The sequence below is a fragment of the Hyaena hyaena genome, unplaced genomic scaffold (genome assembly GCF_003009895.1).
Source record: "Hyaena hyaena isolate Hyena2069 unplaced genomic scaffold, ASM300989v1 scaffold_10, whole genome shotgun sequence".
Classification (NCBI taxonomy): Eukaryota; Metazoa; Chordata; class Mammalia; order Carnivora; family Hyaenidae; genus Hyaena; species Hyaena hyaena.
In genome coordinates, this window is record NW_024080642.1 from 4,841,159 (window position 1) to 4,864,747 (window position 23,589).

General features: G+C 37.8%; 1 protein-coding gene across 2 annotated transcripts in view; it reads right to left on the reverse strand.

Annotated features, from left to right (window-relative positions):
- Nucleotides 1-23,589, reverse strand: part of SSH2 (slingshot protein phosphatase 2) — a 253,270-nt gene that overhangs the window by 179,788 nt on the left and 49,893 nt on the right. The window contains exon 2 of one of the 2 annotated variants that reach the window (XM_039252533.1): nucleotides 12,428-12,508. The exons of the other annotated variant lie outside the window; for it this stretch is intronic. Coding sequence (XP_039108464.1) covers nucleotides 12,428-12,508 — 81 coding nt within the window. The remainder of the gene's footprint in view (nucleotides 1-12,427; nucleotides 12,509-23,589) is intronic. 2 annotated transcript variants of the gene reach the window in all.

A 23,589-nucleotide genomic window follows, 5' to 3' on the forward strand; every position in this document is an offset into this window, starting at 1 on the left:
GACCTGGAACTAACTCACATAGTGGAATTTAAATTATTATGACACAGCAACATCACTTGTGATTATGTTCCAGTGGATTTTAATTGGTATTTACTTGTTATATGTAGCTCATAACAGGAAAGGCCATACATTCTGAGTGCCAGATTGTTCAAGATAGTCTTGGCTGCTCTGTAGCTCACTTTTAAAACATCTAAAAATGGCCCTGGTGAAGGTCTGCTAGTGTTAAAGTTCTTTCAGAAGGGAAAAAACTATTATATACCAAAAATTGAAGACACCCCACCTCCCATGAAGATCACTGAGCACTTCTACAGATATAACTTGTACACTAATCAGTTCCAAGGCTTTTCACAGTAACCTGGAGAGGCTGAGGCTTAAATGGTAGGGAAAAGTAGAGGTGTGTGTGATAAACAGATTTTTTTATCCCATATATTAACTTGGGGGAAAATACAGTATTTCTTATCCTCTCATCTTTAAGACTACAAGTAGGAGACTCTAGGGACCTCTGGCTTAACTGAGTCCTGATTACCTGATTTTTTAAAATGTTTATTTATTTATTTTTGAGACAGAGAATGTGTGGAGGAGGGGCAGAAAGGGAGAGAGACATAGGACCCAATGCAGGCTCTGCACTGTTCAATGCAGGACTCGAACTCACAAACTGTGAGATCATGACCTGAGCTGAAGTCAGATCCTCAACCAACTGAGCCACCCAGGTTCCCCTGGATTACTTGATTTTTAAAAATCAAAAGTAAATTAAAAAAAAACAACACTGTCTTTAAAATATGAATAAGATTATTTTGATATTTCAAATGCCCTTCACATCCTCACCATTTGAATGAAATTTCTTATATTTAAGGGCTCTGCTGGGTTTCAATTCCTCTTTTTGTTATTTATTTATTTATATAGTTTTTATGTAGTAATAATCAGAATATACATGTAAATTTTGTTTATTTTTTTAAAGATTAAAATTTTATTAAAAAATGTTTATCGAGAGAGAGAGAGAGAGAGAGAGAGAGAGAGAGAGAGTGTGTGTGTGTATGTGTGTGTGCGGACGCGCGCACGTGGGGGAGGTGNGCAGAGAAGGACAAATATCATGTTTGCACGTATAGGAGGATTAGGAGGAACTTGATGGAGGAACAAGGGGGAGAAGAAGGGGGGAAATGGTGGGGGAAAGGGAGAGGCAAACCATGAGAGACTCTTGAATGCTGACAAAAACTGAGGACTGATGGATGTGGGGGGGGAGGGGGGGATGGGCATGGAGGAGGACACTTGTGGGGATGAGCACTGAGTGTTATGTGGAAACTAATTTGACAATAAACTATTTGTTAAAAAAAAAAAAAAAAAAAGAATTGGACTCTTAACTGGCTGAGCCACCCAAAGCCCCAAAATTTTTTTCATTTTTAAGTAATCTCTACACACAATGTAGGGCTCAAACTTACAATCCTGAGATCAAGAGTTGCATGCTCTACTGACTGAGCCAGCCAGGCATCCCAAATTCTTTTTGTTCATTTAAAAAAATTTTTTTAAATGTTTATTTATTTTTGAGAGGGAGACAAAGTATGAGTGGGGAGAAACAGAGAGGAAGACAGAATCTGAAGCAGGCTCCAGGCTATGAGCTGTCAGCACAGAGCCCAATGCAGGGCTTGAACTCATGAACTGTGAAATCATGACCTGAGCCACAGTCAGACACTTAACCCACTAAGCCACCCACGTGCCTCCAAATTTTGTTCATTTGTAAACTTGACATATCAAGCAAGGAATGGATCATTCTCTTCTTGTGTAACATTGTACCTAGTACACACATCTACTCCATTTCTGTACTTACCATACTATATTTTAATAATCTTTAGATATATCTTTTTCTAGACTGTGGGTATTTAAGGAAAAAGATAACTTTTTCTTATTTGTGAGGGGCGCCTGGGTGGCTCAGTCAGTTGAGCATCCGACTTCAGCTCAGGTCATGATCTCATGGTTTGTAGTTCAAGCCCTGCACTGGGCTCTGTGCTGACAGCTCAGAGTCTGGTGCCTGCTTCATTCTGTCTCCCTCTTCTGCCCCTTCCCTGTTCACACTTTCTCTCAAAAATAAACATTAAAAAAATTTAAAAAACAATATTTGTGTAATGACTGAAAGAAGGCTATGAAATTCTGTTCTACTCTTCTTTTTAAATTATTTTAGTTTTTTAATGTTTATTTATTTTAGAGAGAGACAGAGTGCCAAGTGGGGGAGGGGCAGAGAAAGGGAGACACAGAATCTGAAGCAGGCTCCAGGCTCTTGAGTTGTCAGCACAAAGTCTGAATCAGGGCTCAAACCCATGAACCTTGAGATCTTGACCTGAGCCAAAGTTGGACGCTTAACTGATTAAGCCACCCAGGTGCCCCTTATTTTAGCATTTTTTAAAAGCAGGTATCATTTGACACGGTAAACAATTTTTTAAAAAAACCTGCAGTATGATGAACATTAAATAGGTCTCCATCTCACATCTGTTCCTTGAGCTAACAGGTCCTTCTCCCTAAAGACAATTGTTTTCAAAATTATTTTTCAGGTTATTTTTATTTGTTTTGAGAGAGAGATAGAGAGCAAGCAGCGGAGGGGCAGAGAGAGAGAGACAGAATCCCAAGCAGGCTTGAACATGATTCTTTCAATGCAGGACTCAAACTCAAGAACGTGAGATCATGACCTGAACGGAAGTTAATCAGAAGTTATTACTAAAGTTATTACTGTTTTTAATATTTATATATAATTACCAGATGCATCTAGGCATATTTAAGAATCTAAATATATTATTTTTCCTCTAATTGTTTTTCACACAAATGAAACACACACACTTCTTTGTATCTTGGATTTTAACAGTAAGAAAGAATTCCATTATTAGCTCATATGGAAACACCTTGATGGACATCTAGGATATTTCAAATTTTTTGCTATTACAAATAGCAAATTTATATTCCAATTTGTCAAATTCATTTACATTGCAATGAATATCCTTGAATATATGAAATTTCACATATATGAGAATATTTCTGGAAGATAAACTCCTAATGAAATTTCTAGAGTAAATGCTATAGGCATATAGAATTTTAATAGATATTTCCAAAATGTTCTCCATGGAGGTTATTTTAATTTAGAGCCCACCAACAAAATACAGCATTGCTGTTTCCCCTAAGACCCTGCCAACACAATGTAATATCACACTTATTTGACCTTTCCCAATCTGATTGGTAAATAATTGGTTATGAATGTTTTTTCATATGGTAAAGAGCCATTTGTATATATTTCAGTGAAAGTCTGTTAATTTTTTTTGCACATGTTCTATTGTGTTTCTGATCTTAAAAAAATTACAGAATACATTACATATTATAGAAATTAGCTCTTTTATCATATGTGTTGAAAATCTTTTTCCAATGTGTTGTCTTGTGATTTTATTTATAGGATCTTCTAATGTAGAATTTTTGGCTTTATGTATTTGAATTTACCAATGTTTTCTTTTATGGTCCCTGGGTTTTGTGTCTAATGGCTTCAGAGTTAATACTACCATAGTTAACTTAACCATTCCCTTTCTCCTATTATTAAACATATTCACTAAAAATTTAGTACTATACTTTTCTTTTTCTTCGGAGGAAGTTTTCAATAATTAGATTTCTGGGTCAAAGAGTTTCAACATATAATAACTTTTGACTGAACTGTTAGATTGCCAGGATTTATAATCGTCCCCAATATAATCATCAAGTTAAGATGTAGACATGGGGGCGCCTGGGTGGCTTAGTCGGTTAAGCGTCCGACTTTCGCTTAGGTCATGATCTCGCAGTTCGTGGGTTCGAGCCCCGCGTCGGGCTCTGTGCTGACTGCCAGCTCAGAGCCTGGAGCCTGTTTCAGTCTGTGACTCCCTCTCTCTCTGACCCTCCCCTGCTCACGCTGTCTCTCTCTCTCTCTCCTAGAAATAAATAAAATATTAAAAAAAATTAAAAAAAAAAGATGTAGACATGAATATCATGCACAGATCTTTTCTAAACATAAATTTATACTAAGCACTATTCAAATCTACAGTCAGGATCATAATCCAGGATTTTAAAACCTGCATCACACTTCAACAGAATCTAAACAGCTTAAGAACTGCTGTTATTTCCTGGGAGGCAAAATATTAAGTGAACAAATTCTTCCGGAGCAAAGGGGGAGTTCAGAGGACTCTGCTGGAAAATCCTAAGAAAGTAATGTGGCAAATTAAGCACTACAGTAGAATCAAAAGAAGACTTAACTTCAAGGCTGTATTTCACTGTTTACTTCGTTCTTTCCCTTCCCAAGAGCAGAGTTTCCCTTCCTTCAACAGTCTTTCCAAGTATCTTGAGGTCCTAGCCACCACGTAACACTTCTCAGTCAGCTTCTTTCATTAGACGTCTTCTGCTTGGCTCCTGGATCAGCCCTTCAAGTTCTTTAAGTTCAAGTAAGGCCAGGAAAGGAGACATTGATCCAAAGTGGAACACCCAGTCCCAGCCCATGCATGCCAAGAAAGTACTTCCTCATGCAAATGTACCTAGTGCAGTTATAGCAGAGATTTCCAGCTTCTCTGGAGCTTTGTCTCTGTCATTTGCTGAAATTCATATACTGCTTGCAATATTTTTTGCTATCCCTTCTCCTTGCTGCCTCCTAGGGCTCTCTTTAAAGAAGGATTTTAGTAGACAGATTTCTTTGGAAAGAATTATTATTATAATATCTTATTTATAAATTTTATGATGCCCTTCTGGAAATTTGGTACAGTGCCATGATAGGAATGCTTGTCAGACCAGATAGGAGAGTCTGGCAGATTCCAGGCACATGTCTGACAGGCAGTATAGCTTACAGCGCACAGCCTTGGAAATCAGACTTGAACTTCATCACTTACTAGATGTGTGACACTAAGCAAATCCCTGAACTATTCTTTTTTTTTTTTTTTTAATGTTTTATTTATTTCTGAGAGAGGGAGAGAGACAGCATGAGCAGGGGAGGGTCAGAGAGAGAGGGAGACAAAGAATCTGAAACAGGCTCCAGGTTCTGAGCTGGTTGTCAGCACAGAGCCTGACGTGGGGCTCGAACCCATGAATCGGGAGATCATGACCTGAGCCGAAGTCAGAAGCTTTACCGACTGAGCCACCCAGGCGCCCCATCCCTGAACTATTCTGAACTAAAATATCACCATGTTAAGGAGGCCCTTCTTGACCGTACTTTATTTGAATAGCTATTCTGCTTTGTTATTCTTTATTTTTTATTATTTTCCCATTTGTATTTTTCACTGCACTATCACATTTTATAATTGAATATTTATTTGTTTTTTATTATGTGTCTTCCCCTGTAAGTTCCATTAGGGACAGGGTTTAATTTGTTCACCACTGGATACTCATTGCCTAACATAGTACCTGCCACAGAGGAGACTCAAATAACTCTAGAATAAATGAGTTCAGTTTTATTATCCCTAAAACATTATCCACATCAGAGATGTAATATGAGATAACACATGTAAAAACAGTTGCTATAGAGCCAGGAACATGGTTAGCGTTCAACAAATGTTAGCCATTTGCTGAGTTATAGTTCTCAGCAAGTCATGGCCTTTGTTACTCAGTTTCCTAATTGTAAAGAGAAAGGAAAAATTATTAACCCTTCCCTACTGCCAAAGTACACTGTGAGATTACAGAAAATAAACAGAAGGTATTAGGGGGGGACTCAGAAGACAGGATCCATTATGATTAAGAATCTGTTAAATTTACTATTCTTCTATCACATTTGTCTTAATCACAGCCATCCACTGCTCTCTTCAGGGACTATCTGCCTAATAGTTTGAAATCGCAAATTCACTAGAACTTCATCCCAGCCACCAAGTAAAAAGGTATCTGGGAGACTAAAATAGGGTTGAGAAGGACTGTGCTTGAGTACAATAGTGGCAGCACTATAGAATTTCACAGAAAGAATGGAGAATTAATCTGGCTATAAAATAATTCAGTGATATATCCAATTTCTGGTGATACATACTATCCTACCTCTTGAAACATGAAACTTGATTGTTATTAAGCCACCTCTTTTCTCCCTACACTTCTATCAATGATGTGTCTTTACAATATCCCAAATTCACTCTTCAGATGCCTCCAGATCTGAAATCTTATCATTCTTCCCTATGGAATTTCTAAGAACCATGATTCTTAACATTGGCTGTGTGAAGTAATCACCTATGGACCACTGTAAAGAATAAAGCTGTCTAAGACGCGCTGAATGAGGAAGTCACTAAGGTGAGATTTGAGTCTCTGTTTTTCGGAAGATCCACAGATTATTCTGGTGTAAAAACAGAACTGAGAACCACTACTATTCCATTTGCTCCTGACCTTCTAGCACTAGAATAACAATATTTCATTCAAGGGCAAAGGTAATCCAGCATAAGGTTAAAAACTCAAATGTGTCAGGCAGACTTGGCTGTCACTATCAGCATGGTCACATATGTCAGCCTCTGTTTCTTTAGCTTTAAATGGGAAATACTAAAAGTCTTTAGCCTCAAAAATTGGGATTTGACACTAACTTGTAAGAAAATCACTTAGCATGTCTGGCAAATAGTAATTGCTAAATAGATTGCTCACCTTCCAGAGGGTAAATTATTTACAAGCTGTAATCTAAAAAAAGGTCTGTATAATTTTGTTAATGAAAAAACGTACAAGTCATGCCATCTGCTGCTTTTCTTGCTTTCCTAAACCAAAATAAGGGACAAGCACACCTGAAAATGCCCTGCCTCAGATTATGGAAGCAGGATAACTCAGCTAGTTGGAGCTTTCATTTGGTTGATTTTATAAAGTAGGCCAAGCTTCTGGTGTCTGCCTACAATTGTTTCACTGCTACAGTCTATATCCTTGTGTCAGAAGTCACCAAAATATGTCTCTGGTTAAAAGAAGGGCCAGAAGTCAGACCAACATAAAATCAGGACAGGGGAAAGCCTGGTGTGCCTGAAGCATCATGTTGAGATTCCATTACCCAAGGCATTAAATATATGCAACTTGCAAATCACTATGCTAGGCACTGTGGCAAACATAAGGAAGAATAAGAGAAAGCTCCTGGCCCTTCAATGATCATTTTACAAAGTTAAATAATATATTTTAGAAGTTGCCACAAGTTATTCATATACCACAAGACAAATCAAGGATGATGAAAAAAAATAAAGATGCTCAAGATGTCCACTTTTTCCTCCTCCTCCCTCACAGCACTGGACTATAAACTTAAATTGTGCCCATGTACAACAGTGGCATTGTCCTGACTCTGTGGAAGACATGGTGACCTCAGGGAATCCTACATCTGTCTTTGCTCTCTACTTAGCACAGAAAATGTGCCAGGCCCTCTCAGCACCTTATATAAATCTTACTTAATTCTAACAACACTCTAAGAGAGGTACTATTATTAATCCTATTTTACAGATGGGGGAAGTGAGGCTTAGAGAAGTGAAGTCACAAACCAGGAAGTAGAGCTGGGACTCTGACCCAGGCTCTCTGAATCTTGAGCCATAATAAAACTCACATCTCTTTGGCAACAAGTTTGCCTTTTTTAATCTTTTTTATATTTGTGTATGTTGTCTAGTGAAATGGTATCTCTGTAAATCAGCCTGCAAAACTGGAAACAAATACAATACCAAGAACTGAAAGGAAAAAGGTAAATACAAACCATCAGAAGTGACTAGGTGCCTACACTGTCAGCCTACACACCATTACCACCTTCCAGCCAACTACTTTGGTTATCACTGTATCTCTAGATTTACCTACAACCTATTGTTAAGTGTGTCTGCTCACAATAAAAGTCTTATAAAAGTAGATTTAATGACAATAGCAGTTCCCTCTCTTCAAAAAAATTTTTTAAAGTTTATTTATTTATTTTGAGAGAGACAGAGACAGTGCAAGTGGGGTAGGGGCAGAGAGAAAGGGAGAGAGAAACCCAAGCAGGCTACACGTTGCCAGTGCAGAACCTGATGTGGGCCTCAAACTCACGATCCTCGAGATCATGACCTGAGCCAAAACCAAGAGTCAGGCACTTAACAGACTGATCCACCTAGGTGCCCCAATTTTCCCCTTTTAAATATAGTTTTACTTTCTAAGCTGACAAATGATTCATTGTTTTGATCATCCCATATACCACATTCTAAGACTTAAAACATACAAGAAAAACAAGATGCTTCAGAAGAATCCTAAAGATTAAAGTCCCTTTTGTTCTCAATCCATAGGCTGGCTACTCAATAGCAGGCCTTGAATTAGGGCTGTCTTTTCTTAATGCTAATAACTTTTTACAATTCTTAAATTTATCTTAAACTTAGGTTAACATTCTCTCTGAAGCCATTCTTCCCACTTCACAAAATGACTACACAGTAAAACCTCTGCAGAAGTTGCCATCTAGAAGGATACTGCTATATTCTGAAATACCTGGTCTGCCATAGAAAAGAATGCAATTCTACAGTTTAAAAATGTAAAGTATGCTACACCAAATAATTCCTACATTTTGGTTTTTTTAATTTTTTTAATGTTTTATTTATTTCTGAGAGAGAGAGAGAGAGAGAGAGACAGCGTGAGCAGGGGAGGGTCAGAGACAGATGGAGACACAGAATCTGAAACAGGCTCCAGGCTCTGAGCTGGCTGTCAGTACAGAGCCCGATGTAGGGCTCGAACCCACGAACCGTGAGATCATGACCTGAGCGGAAGTCAGACACTTAACCTACTGAGTCACCCAGGCGCCCCAATTCTTACATTTTAGATTTCCCTTTCTTTTTGTTTGCCTTCTCCACATTTGATTCAAGGGTCACATTTTCTTTTTTTCTCTCTCTTTAAAAACAAAAGGCTAACACTCCTTCTTTTCACTGGGCTAATCAAACAAAATGCTGTTTTGATTGTAGGGAAGAAAAATGCATTCCCTACAAGGATATAATATCGAAGCACAGGAATGAAATTGACCATAAAAATGGTATGACCACCCATATATGTCCCTCCTCCTGTTTGGTAGGGTGGGAGTGGGGTCAGAAGACCAGAGGAAGGAGAAAAAGAAATAAATTGCATTTTGAGGGAAAAAAAAACTAGCATAACAAGCATTTTCCTGACCTCCAGACTAGGGAAGATATAATCCTGCAATAGTAATGAATCTGCTTGTTTCTAGCTGAACCCCCACAAACGTGATAATTGGAATTTCAGCTCACACAGAGCTTTTTCTCCTTTAAGGCAGGATAGCAAGGTATGGGGACAGGGAGTAGAGAGGACGCTCAGGAATCTCAGTGGTTACTGCAGCCACCAGTACCCCAATCTGCTTTAGTCACTGTCTACATTCTTTCCTATCTGAAGCCAAAGTGAAACTCCTACAGCTAGGGCCAGTATCTTTTCCTCTGCTACCTTTTCCAGTCACACGTTCAACTTTGCTCTGGGGGCGGCAGTCCCTCTTCTTATTATGGAGACCTCCATCAACCCTCTACAGAGCAAAGGGAACAACAAGAGGCTCCTTTACCCTTTATCTGGTTCCCTAGAGGCTGAATAGGACCAGAGAAGAGGGAGAAGCCTTTCTACACTCCCCTCTTCTCTTCTAAGAAAGCCCTAAGAGACCTAAGGCAGTCATCCTTAGTCTTTCCACTCATCCACATATTTCTTTTCTTCTCCTCATGTACTGCATATGAATGATTTTCTCCTCTCCTTTTCATGGCTTTCCAGAAATATCCATAAAACTAAGTTGTTGAAGCATAGTTATACATTCTTCTAGGGTAGATTCTTTTTTTTCTAATGTTTTATTTATTTTTTTTTAATTTTTTAATGTTTTATTAATACTAGGAGAGAGAGAGAGACAGTGTGAGCAGCGGAGGGTCAGAGAGAGAGGGAGACACAGAATCCAAAGACAGGCTCCAGGCTCTGACTTAGCTGTCAGCACAGAGCCCAACGCGGGGCTCGAACCCATGAACCATAAGATCATGACCTGAGCCAAAGTCGGACGCTTAACCGACTGAGCCACCCAGGCGCCCAGTTCTTCTTCTTCTTTTTTTTTAATTCGGTTTTATTAAGGTAAAATTGACAAATAAAATTGTAAGGTTTTAGGTGTGCATCATGGTGCCTGATATATATATACATTGTGAAAAGATTCCCCTCATCCTCAGATATTTATCTTCTTTGTGAGAACATTTAAGTTCTGCTTTTTTAGCAATGTCAATTATCAAATACAATGTTATCAACTATAGTCATCATGTTTTACATTAGATCTTCAGAACTTATTCATCTTATAGCTGAAAGTTTGCTCAGGGTAGATTCTATACTTTATGCCTAACCGCCATAACCCCGGCCCAGTGATTAGTACAAGAAAGTCAATCAATGCTTGGAGAATGAATGAATGAATGAATGAATGAATGCATGCATGCATACATGAATGAGTGAATATAGCTAACCAAAGTTCATAATTCTGTTATCCTGAGATTAAAGAGAAAGTTCTTCAGTGATTGACTTTATGTGCTACTCTTCTTTACGATAGTTAACTTCTATTTCAAATAGTTATCAAGATCCCATGTAATTTCCTTTGAAGCACATTCAAAGTGGAGATTTCAATTAGTCTGCTCTCCAAACAATTTTATTTTCAAGTTTAAGTCATCAAACTGGGAAGGAGCTCTTTAATCTCCTTTGACATGAGGGTAGGAATGGGGAGCTGAGGAAAGGGGGAAAGTGTATAGGAAATACTCCCTAAGCAACCAAATAGGAGAACCCAATACTTTTTAAGAGCCATCCAAGTACATGTAACCGCTTTGTCTTATGAAGAGGAAAAGAAAACAAACCTGACTTAAGTGAATGAAAGCTATGGCAATAAAATAAAGTGATCCAGAATAATCTGCAAATATGTATACCCAACTAATTGTTTCTCAGAGAACCACAAAAACTAGAGTCATCTTTTCCCCACATGTACACAGCTTCATAAAAATTTTCTTCACATAGATTGCTGTGCACTGGTCTCTTTAAGACAAAGTCAGCCAAAAAATAAGGCAGTCGAATCCAGAAGATGCCACTGCAGACTGAACAAAGTAAATCTTGAGGAAACTATATAGTTTTGGTATATATTCCATCAATGATGATGCTGCCTGCTGATAATGGGATCACTGATGACAGCACTGATAGGTGCTGAGATCTGACATCAGTGCTGCTTCTGCTTGTCTCACAACACTGGGCAAAGACTGTAACCTTTCTACCCTCGGTTTGTCATCTGCAAAATGTTGATAATAAATGAGTGTGCATGTGAATTCATCGGTGTTTTCAAGCACCAGGGAATGAGCACAGCTCCATCTATTAGTGAGTTACAATAACCAACTTTATGCCATTCCAGACTCATCATCAATGCTGAATGAAGTGCAACCAGATAAGTCAATATAATAGCTGGATGAGGTCCTGAAATAGTGATCACCTTCTTTGTGAAATGAAGGTGAAGTAAAGAAGACAATTTAAGAGCAGGCAGTACTATGGTGATACACTTAAGAGGCCCCACTTACTTTGAGAGTTTCAACTGATAAAACTTTAACAATATTTATAGAGTTCCATTATGTACAGTAAACATCCTAAAATAGACAAAATCCAGATTTTGTCGTCAAGGTTTGTAGAACCTAGTATTAGTCATGGCTAGCAAAGGCAGTTATCCTGTTGGAAGAGATATCTAAATTTTCTAAAAGTCTCTAACTTCAGCCTGATTCAGCCTGGGCAATTTGTGGTAATTAAGCAACTATGTTGGGGGTCAAGTGAGATAAATTTATAACATCTCATGAAATGTAATTAGATAGCATGATCCAGTAATTAAAACATTATTTGGCTTAACATTCTCAAGAGCCAGGATGTGCTAGGTCTATGTCTGTAAGGAATAAAGGTCCAGTGGAGCACCAAGACCAAGCAGTTGCCACAGGGAAAAGGAAACTACTGACTATTAAAAAATATAAGGGGTGCCTGGGTAGCTGGGTCGGTTGAACGCCTGACTTCGGCTCAGGTCAGGGTCTTGTGGTACGTGACTTCAAGCCCCATGTAGGGCTCAATGCTGTCAGTACAAAACCCATTTTGGACTCTCTGTCCCCCTCTCTCTGCCCCACCCCTGCTTGCTCTCTCTCAAAAATAAACATTAAAAAAATTTTTTAATGTAAAAAGCCCAATAAAATAATCATTCTTTACTGACAGAGAACTCACACAAAGCTTCAGGGTACAATATTTTTCTACTTTGATAAATACACTTTGAGTGGAGATGATTATACATACATATATACCATAATATTTATATATACACTCATTCCAAGTCACTTATTTGCTTTCACAGACTACTGTATTTGGCTGAGTGAGTCCAAACAGATGGAACAATAGGTACTATATGTCAGTTGCATTTAAGAGCCAAATTTACCCAAAAAGCTTTCACTTGGAATTAGCAAAGGCTGTATAAAAACAAGTACCTACGTACATTGGAACCACTAAAGATATCTGATTCTTCACATTCACAGCAAAGTAACACTGCTGATTCACTGTCTTCCAAATGAGAACTCTGTAACACAAACAAGATCATTTCAGAGATCCCGATGAATGGGGCCATAAGCCTGAGGGAAAAGCCAGCAGACATCACCAAGTCATGTTAGCTCATAGGTGAGATGCTGCAAGTCTGATTAGTGATGGCTACTTTGGAAAGAATAAAGCCAACAAGTTGATTGGTTAGGTGACTAGAAAATTGATTAAGGAATGTTTGATTAGCTGAAGCACTTTCTATAGTTTCCAATTTGGGCAATGGGGTGTCCTTTTTCTGTAAAGATGGTGCTACTAACCCTGCATTGTATGTACTCTGGACTATTCCCAGAGAGTAGGGTTGTGTTCATTTATCCTCACATCCAAAGGTACATATTTAATATGACTGTTTAGAGTCAGGCTTTAGAATATAACATAGAATATAACATAGGACATGACTGGGCTATCTAACCACCAGCCTCATCAGCCCTCTTCTAACAAGTGTTTACAGGAATAGCCAAAAGATAGGCCCTGCCCAAGTCCACCTGACAGATGCCAGAAAACAATTTAAAACCTTTCTCCACTATCTAATCTCTTTTCCAAAATCTGTCTAGAAGATAGATAAGGAAAACAAGACAAAAGGGTGAAATAATTAGCTGGTAACACAAGAGTATTTTTCCCTTATGACTAACAACAACACAAAAAAGAGAAGAAAAAAAAGCTCCAACTCTGACCCATTAAGTTCCATCCAAATGTTTACTGTTTGAGTAACAGTTACCGGAAACTGAGCTATCCTTACATAAAGATGTAGATGCTTATGTCATCAAAACTTTTCAGTATCTTATTATCCAGCAATTCTACTTCTACATCTGGGTATAAATCCAAAAGAACTGAAATCAGGATCTGGAAGAGATGTCTGCACTACAATGTTCATAGCAGCATTATTCACAATAGCTAATATAATGGAATCAACCCAAATGTCCAACAACAGACAAACGGTTAAAGAAAAAGTGATATATACATACAATGGACTATTATTCAGCCTGAAAAAGGAAATCCTATGTCAAATAAGCCAATAACAGAAAGACAAATATTACATGATTCCACTTATTTGAGGAATCCAAAATAAACTCACAGTAGCACAAGTAGTAGTTTCCAGGGCCTAAGGGAGAGGAGTAAATGGAGAGTTCTTCTTTAATGGGTACAAAGTTTCAGTTTAGTGAGATAAAAAAAGTTATAGGGATCTGCTATATGACATAGTGCCTACTGTTAACAATATTCTATTGTATATTTAAATTTTTGGTAGGAGGGCATATGCTTAAATGGTCTTACCACAAAACAGACAACAACAAAAAAATGCAAAGAGGCGCGAGGAAACTTTGGGTAGTGACAGGTTTAGCGATAGTTTCACAGGTATATGCATGTGTCCAAAACCATCAAATTGTACACATTAACTATATTGGTCTTATGTATATCAATTATATCTCAATAAAGCTCTCAAATGACAAAAACAAAAAAACAAAAAAAACTTCTTGCTGAAACTTAATCTTCTGTGATTACTGTGAAACTACTCTGTGGCTATCTTAGTTGACTCCTACTTTGATTCTTCTTTTTTTTTTTTTAATGTTTTTTATTTATTTTTTATTTATTTTTTTATTTATTTCTGAGAGAGAGAGAGAGAGAGAGAGAGAGAGAGGCAGGCAGCATGAGCAGGGGAGGGCCAGAGAGAGAGGGAGACACAGAATCAGAGTATCAGAAGCAGGCTCCAGGCTCTGAGCCAGCTGACAGCACAGAGACCAACGTGGGGCTCGAACCCACTAACCGTGAGACTTGGGCTGAAGTCAGAGGCTTAACCAATTGAGCCACCCAAGCGCCCCCTACTTTGATTTTTCAAAGCTGAAACTACATTTCAACCCACTGAATACCTGTAGAGACTGAGTTTTAGAGTGCAAATAAATTTAACTGAAAAAAAAAAGTAAAGCTCAGAGCTATTATTTCTGGTAACTGCCTTCTCCTGGCTTATCTCCTTAACTTTTTTCCTACCTTGATACTCTGCCTACTTTAGTTTCCCCTCTTACAGCCAAGTTTCATCTTCCATTTTCCCTCCTTATTTCTCTTTTAGAATATAAACAGAAAAAAACAAACATTTAAAATCACTTTTTAAATCCTACAAATGCAAAATCTCTTTATTCCTTACTCCCTTGAATTTTGGAGAGGGGAAAAATAAGAACATATACTTTTCATTTGTCTTTTTTAAAAATATCAGACTACAAAATACTTGAAGACTTCTAAAAGTCATATTAGAAAAGCTAAAGGCATAATTAAAAAAAGCCAAAATATCTGAAGGAATAAGCTAGAGAACAAAACTGCTTTCAATTCTCCCAAATTATCACATCACAACAGATGACAACATAAGTAATGTTAAGGATATTTAACATTTAACATAAAAGTGGCTTGTCACTGCCACAGTGTAGAATTAATCCAAATTACACTAGTTAAGATTTTTAAAGTTTTCATTCTTATAAATATTTCAGCATGTTTACACGAGCTCTTTTAAAATAGCTTCCAAGAAGGTTCTGTGATGACTTGTACTCCTAAAGTTATTTTAAGACTTCACTGCATACTTATTAATTACAATTTAATTCATTAAGTTACAAGGTATCAATTTAAGTGTGTTGGTAGCATTAAAAATAATTGGCTCATGGAACAAGTATTTACTAGCAAACAACATATTTAGTTCCAAATTAAAATCTAATCTTAAAGGAAGACAAAGGATATTTCAAGTTCTTTCCTGTGCTTTCTGAGGTTCTTGGTAATTCCAGTTCCTGAGTTGTTCCTGGGTTCTGCAGAGTGAACTGTCTTGCTTACAACTATAAAAACTATAAACTGTCTTGCTTACAACTTATTCCAAGAATGAATGTTTGGGAATTCTATTAATATAATTTAGCATATTAAGTAAAATAAGAAAAACTATAAGATTATCTACATAGATGCTAAAAAGTATTTGATAAAATTAACATTTTAGTAAACCAGGAATAAAAGGTGCTTTCTTTTTTTTTTTTTTTAATTTTTTTTTTTTTTTTTTATGTTTTATTTATTTCTAGGAGAGAGAGAGAAAAAGAGAGAAAAGGAGAGAAAAAGAGAGAGGGAGTCACAGACTGAAACAGGCTCCAGGCTCAGAGCTGGCAGTCAGCACAGAGCCCGACGCGGGGCTCGAACCCACGAACCGCGAGATCATGACCTAAGCGAAAGTCGGACGCTTAACCGACTAAGCCACCCAGGCGCCCCTAAAAGGTGCTTTCTTGATTCACTCCCAGGTGGGCTTTTATATGTACATAGTACTCCTCAAGTTGGTAGGCCCTTAACCCAGTTGGCCTTGCTTGAATTTCATATTGAACAAAATCTTCCAGTGTTTTTCTAGCATGAGGATAGTGACCGTGCCCAGTTTGTAGTGCAGATATCAATTCTCTTTTCTTTTCCTTCTTTCCCCTCCTTCCTTCTTTTTCTCCTTCCTCTCTTCTTAAATGTCCCTTTGGCCATTTCTTTTTTTTTTTTTTTAATGTTTTTATTTATTTCTGAGAGAGAGAGAGAGAGAGAGAGCAGGGGAGGGTCAGAGAGAGAGGAAGACACAAAATCTGAAACAGGCTCCAGGCTCTGAGCTGTCAGCACAGAGCCCAACGCGGGGCTCGAACCCACAAACTGTGAGATCATGACCTGAGCTGAAGTCAGACACTTAACCGACTGAGTCACCCAGGCGCCCCTCCCTTTGGCCATTTCAGTAGGAATTTTGAAGTGGATAATGTCAAACTCATATTCTTGCATTAGAAGTGCCAAGTCCAAATCTTAACTAAACTAAACTGAGTTCATACTCTGGTTCTGACACCTACTAGCCATGGGATGGTGAACACATTACTTAATCTCTCTGAGCTCAATTTCCTCATCCATAAATACAGGCATAACAATAGCATTTATCTTATAGGGTCATTGGAAAGATTGCATGAGAGATAATCTAGGAAAAGCACTTAGCATGACTTAGCTACTCATGTTACTACTGCTCCTCCTGCTGTTGTTGCTAATAATAATGATGATAATAATAATAATATAGTAATAATCTCCCTATTAGATGTAAAAGGCTTAGAAGTTTGCGTTAAATTCTCTTTCAACATAACTTTTGCTATACAGGGGAATTCTGCTTCTATAAAATTATAGGTGTTGGGGTGCCTGGGTGGCTCAGTAGGTTGAACGAACAATTCTTGTTTTTGGCTCAAGTCATGATTTCGTGGTTCATGGGTTTGAGTCCAGCATTGGGCTCTGCCCTAACAGCATGGAACCTGCTTGGATTTCTCTCTCTCCCCCATTCCCTGCTCACTCTCTCAAAATAAATACATAAACTGAAAAATATATATAGGCGTTTAACTTCTAAATAGAGACAACTTTGTATTCCCTATATAACCCTGAAGCTTTGAGTTTACAATGAGTCATTCATTACCATTTATTGTACCCCTACTATGTACTAAGCAATCTTCTGGGTGCTATATTAGGTACAGTAAAATTCTAAACAAAATGGGAAAGATAACTGAACAGGTTCCAGAATTGGTTTTTTGTTTTTTATGAAGATGAAAAAAACTACAAAAATATGGATATGGCTCTATGGAAATATGCTCTTTGGCTAAGCATTGGAGAAAAACAAAGACGAAGACTGTTGGTAAGGAAAACACATCCCTGTATAACAAGAAGTTTCAATCCAGAACAGCTTATAAGCAACAATTATAGTAATAAAATGTTGCAATCTTTATATGGAATGTATGATGCAAGGATTCATGCACTAAGAAGAATGTTTTGAAGAGTGTTAAAACGAACTTGTCCAGTTACCTAACAATCTGGAAGCAGAATTCTTAAGAAATAATCCCACAAGAGTCAAAACATGTTTCTACTGTTAAGGGTCTTTTATTCTATTCTTGTTGTCTACAGGTTTTCTAATTTTTAAGAAGCAGAAAATATTGGCTATAACATTTCTTTTGTCTTTTCTATTTTCAATTATATTTTCTCCTCTAACTTTTTTTGGAGGTTCTAAGTGAACACACTACACTTGTTCTTAAAGAAACTAGAGATTTTGAAATTATACTATTAGACACCAAACCATAAAATACATGTGTACCTTAAAGTCTGATGACCACTTTGAAACTAAACTTTTAACTCTTTAGAGGCCAAGGCAAGAAGTAGGTCTTATTTATTCTGACACTTACACATAGATGGACTGACAAAGCGATTTCACAGCCTAAAGATAACCCAAGTGAGAAAACCCTCTCTGCAGTCCCTAACCCCAAGTTACACATCTAAAAACCTTATCACTTTCTCATTCCCTTCTTCTCTCCATTTCCATCTCCTTTCCTTCCCCTCCTTCTTCCTTCCTTACTTTCTCTCTCTCTCTCTTTCTTTCATTATATTCCCATTACTTATTTTATAACTAGAAGTTTGTGCCTTTTGACTGCCTTTACCTCTTTTGCCCAGTCTTTCCCCAACCTCTGGCAGTCATCAATCTGTTCTCTGTGTCTCTGTGTCTCTAAGCTTGAAATTATTGTGAATTATGGTAAAAACCATAACTTCAATATGTAATATATGCATGTGGCCAATAAAATTCAGAAGGTGTCAAGGAGTATTTAAGTTTTCCTCCCATCCCCGTCCTCCCACCTCCTAATTCTCTACGAGAACATTCCCAGGAGTAATCACTATGTGGGTTTCTTGGGTATCTTTTCAGAGATATTGTGTGTATATGCAAGTGTATATGGATATGTATGTGTGTGTATATACATATATACACACACATACATATATACTTTTTCTAAAAATATACAATGAAAACACACTAAACCTATTTTTCTGTCATTGCCTTTTAAACTTATCTTTGTGTCACTATTTTTAAAACATTGAATTGTGGTAAAATGATATAAAATTTACCATCTTGACCATTTTCAAGTATAGAGTTTATTAGTATTAGGTATACTCATTGTTGTTCAACCAACTCTAGAACTTTTTCATCCTGCAAAATGAGATTTATATATCCAGTAAAAAACTAATTTCCCCTTCCCATAGCCCCTGGCAACCACTATTCTGTTTTCTATTTTTATTAGTTTGATTACTCTGAATACCTCATATAAGTGATATTATACAGTATTTCTCTTTTTGTGACTAGTCTATTTCACTTAGCATGTGTCAGAATTCCTTTCCTTTATTCCATTGCATATATATCACATTTTTAAATCTATTAATTGGTAGTGGATATTTATTTCACTATTTTTGATCACAGCTATTCTACTGTATAGATGTTCCACAATTCATTTAATCAGTCTCCTGTTAATTGACTCAGATTACTTGTATTCATTTTTCCAATTTGCTGTAACAAAATACCACAAATTTGCCAGTTTAAACAATACAAATTTATTATATTTATAGCTCTAGAGGTCAGGAGTCCTAAAATCAAAGTGATGGCAGACTCATGTTTCTTCTGGAGGCTCTAGGGGAGTATTACAGGCTGAAATGTGCTCCCCCTATCACATCCCCTCATTTATATGTTTAAGTCCTAATCCCTAGGACCTCGTAATGTGACTCTATCTGGAGATATGGTCTTTAGAGAGGTAATTAAATTAAAATAAGGTTTATTAGGGTAGGTAGGTCCTAATACAATATGACTGGTGTCCTTATAAGAGGAGAAGATCAGGACACGCACTGAAAGGAAAGACCATGTGAAGACAGACAGACAAGACAGACATCTACCAGCCAAGGAGAGATATCTTAGGAAAAAAGATCAATCCTGCCAATACCTTGAATTCTGACTTCTAGCTTCCAGAACTGAGAAAATTAATTAATGTTATTTAAGCCACTAGTCTATGGTACTTGTTTTGGCAGCCCTGACAAACTAATACAGGGAGAATCTGTCTCCCTGCCTTTTCCAGCAACTAGAGGCCACCTGCATTCCTTGGCTTGTGTCTCCCTCCCTCCATCATTAAAGTGAGCAAAGGTGGGATAAGTTTTTCTTGTATTTTATCAATACAACCTCTTCTCTGTCTCCATCTTCCACTTTCAAAGGCCCTTATAATTATATTTCCCCCTACTCCAATAATCCAGGATAATCTGCCTACTTTAAAGTCATCTAATTAGCAACCATAATTCCATCTGTAACCTTAATTTTTCCCCCCTTACCATGTAACATAATCTATTTGCAGATTCACAGGGGATTAAGATGAGGAAACTCTTGGGGGCGGGGGGGAATGTTCTGCCTACCACAGAATCTTCTTTTCTGTAAGTTTTACTGGGGAAAATAATTATTTTATAGAACCCTGTATTCATACCTAGTATAGCAGGGAGCACAAAATTAAGTAAACAAACAACACTACAGCCGTATACTTTGTACATAAAGAGGATCCTAAAAACCTAACAGCAGCAGTAGAATGTTTGAAATTGCTTTTCCTGGATGATGATTTGGATTTGATTCAACCACAGTATTTCAAACAGGCCTCTTTGTAATCAGTGGCACAGATCTGTAAGACAATTAAACATGGTGCAGTCATTCTGGAAAACAGTATGGAGGTTCCTCAAAAAGTTAAAAATAGAACTAACCTATGATCCAGCAATTACACTACTAAGCATTTACCTACAGGATACAAAAATACAGACTTGAAGGGGTACATGCACCCTGATGTTTACAGCAGCATTATCAACAACAAATTATGGAGAGAGCCCACATGTCCACCGACTGATGAATGATAACAAAGATGTAGTATATATACACAATGGAATATTACTTAGTCATCAAAAAGAATGAAATCTTGCCATTTGCAACCATGTGGATGGAACTAGAATGTATTATATTAAGCAAAATAAGTGAATCACAGAAAGACAAAATACCATATGATTTCACTCATGTGGAATTTAAGAAACAAAACAGATGAACATATGGGAAGGAGGGGGAAGGGAGAGGGAAACAAACTGTAAGAAACTCTTAACCGTAGAGAACAAACTGAGAGTTGATGGAAGAATGTGGATAGGGGATGGGCTAGATGGGTGATGGGTATTAAGGAGGGCACTTTGTTATGATAAACACTGGGTGTTATATGTGATGAATCACTAAATTCTGCTCCTGAAACCAATGTTACTATATGTTAACTAACTGAATTTAAATAAAATTTTTTTTAAAAAGAAAGAAAAAAAGGATACAATCTATGGCCATTGAAGGACAGCAATAATTAGACTGAGTCACCAAAAAGTTTAAATCAGGATGAACTAACTGATGGTTCCTTCTTCTAGGCATCACAGTACCTTGTATGTATATTTTCTAATCCTTATCTCATTCTACTATAATTATTTCTATATATATTATTTCTCTCCCTCTGGACTATAAGTCTCATCTTGTATCTCGAGGGCCTGGCACACACTTAGCATTCAAAAATGTTCAGTGAATGAGTGACTTAACATTAGTTGATGCAATTCTTCCCTGTTGTCAACAAAAATAATACAAATTGAAGATGAGTTATAATCTTTATGTAGAGCTATGGTTAAGACACCAACAATCTTCTCCAAACACAAGATGTTTGTCCTTTAATTAGTCATAGTAGCAACCGTTCCTACTGAAGAGCCAATTGTTACATGAGACACTGCCTTCTTTGGGCTCCAAGACAGCATGGAGGCTTTAAGCCAAAAGAGCATCTTCATTTCTCAGAGCTACTTAGAAGGTTGGCTTGTCAGTGGCTAAGACAGCCCAGGTATTCAGCACTCCCTAACTCTGGCTTGCAATTTAGCCTGTTTCACCTCAGAGGTCTTGCTGCTTTTCACGCTTGGCAGGTAGCATGTAGTTATTTTATGGTAAGCACACACTACTCCCTTCAGAAGGAATAGAATCCCTCAATGTAAATCTTACCCATCCACTCAAATCCCAGAATTTCAGGGAGTTTCAAAATGATGACTTCAGCCTCACTCATCTCCCTCTCCTCTGAGCCTTCATGGTGTTGGCAGGGTTGGCAAACTATAGCCTATTTTCATACGGCCAGCAAACTAAGAATGGTTTTCACATTTTTAAAGGGTTATGGAAGGAGGGAGGGAGGGAGGAAGGAAGGAAGGAAGGAAGGAAGGAAGGAAGGAAGGAAGGAAGACAGTCCAAGGAAGAAAATGCAACAGAGACCACTTGTGACCAGCAAAACCTAAAATATTTACTCTCACACTTTTAACAGGAAAAGGTTGCCAACCCCTGCCCTAGAGCATACAATTCTTTTTTTTTTTTTAACAAATAGTTTATTGTCAAGTTGGTTTCCATATAACACCCAGTGCTCATCCCCACAAGTGCCCTCCTCCATGCCCATCTCCCCCCCGCCCATCAGTCCTCAGTTTGTGCTCAGCATTCAAGAGTCTCTCATGGTTTGCCTCTCTCCCACTCCCCCACTATTTCCCCTCTTCTTCTCCCCCCACGGTCCTCTGTTAAGTTCCTCCTAATCCTCCTATACATGCAAACATATGGTATTTGTCCTTCTCTGCCTGACTTATTTCACTCAGCATAACACCCTCAAGGTCCATCCATGTCGCTACACACGGCCAGATTTCATTCTTTCTCATGGCCATGTAGTATTCCATCGTATAGATAAACCACATCTTCTTGACCCGTTCGTCTGTTGATGGACACTTAGGCTCTTTCCATGTTTTGGCTATTATTGAGAGTGCTGCTATGAACACTGGGGTACATGTTAGAGCATACAATTCTGCCTAATGAGAAAGTGCCTAGAACTGTCTCTCATCTTTACAGAGCAGTCTTAGATCCCCTTAGTAGACTCTCCCTGTTGTTGACCAACAGTCATCTCTCAACTTTGTCAGCTAGTAGTCTCACCACTGAAGCTGAAAAGCCATATACCTGCTTTTTTAGCCTTCGTGCAGGCCAGCACACAGTATCCTAATCCTGGTCAACAAGAGTTGGTGGAAGATCTTCCACCCTGATAAAGGAGAACTGAGAAAAACAATAAAAATCCTGCCCTTTCTCTGGCTTTGGATGCAGTAGTGCAAAGATATGAGGTCTACAGCTGTGATAAGTCATTTTGTGACCTTGAAAGGAGAGGCTCAAGAACAAAAGGCAACATGCTAAGGATGACAAAGCACAAAAGATGAAAAGAATCCAGAACCTTGATAACTGCATTGAGCCTTAACTCTGGCTTTTTTATGTTAAAAAGATCACAGTTTATCCCATTTTTAATATAGTACTTTGGTACTGTTTTTTTTTTTTTTAAGTTTATTTATTTATTTTGAGAGAGAGAGACAGAGAGCATAAACAGGGGAGGGGCAGAGAGAGACAGAATCCCAAGCAGGTCCCTCACTGTCAGCGCAGGGCCCCATGTGGGCCTCAAACTCATAAACCATAAGAACATGACCTCAGCCAAAACCAAGAGCTGGATGTTCAAATGACAGAGGCACCCAGGCACCGCAGTAGTTTGTTAGTTTCAATGGAAAGTATCCTAACTCTCTAAGCAGATTTTATGTAGTTGGAGAACAGGGTCCTTATCTTCTATGTCTTCATTTCTATAGCAACCACAGGGCTGCAAATGTTGGGATCCAATTATTTTGTAAGTAAAAACTCTGGATAAACTTGTGACCCACAGAATTTAAAAAGATTCTTGAGTATACAAAAGCCACAGAGGAGGCCAGCTTCTATGAAAATAACCAATGACAACTATGATAAACGGAACATTTCACATTTGTTACTTCATTCAATACTAATCAACCAAGTGAAGTTACACACTCCAAAATCATTCATTAAATGGCAGAACAAGGATTTTAACTGAGGTCTCCTAGATACAACATTCCTACTCTTTCATTATACCTCCTCTCCCTAAGTCTTTTTAAAAAATTGTTTTTTAATGTTTTATTTATTTCTGAGAGAGAGACAGATAGACAGACAGCATGAGCATGAGAGGGTCGGAGAGAGGAGGGAGATACAGAATCTGAGCTAGCTGTCAGCACAGAGCCCGATGAGGGGCTCGAACTCACGAACTGTGAGATCATGACCTGAGCCGAAGTAAGATGCTTAACCAACTCAGCCAACCAGGCGCCCCCCTTCAAGTCTTTTATCACAAATAACAGTGATAAGAAGTC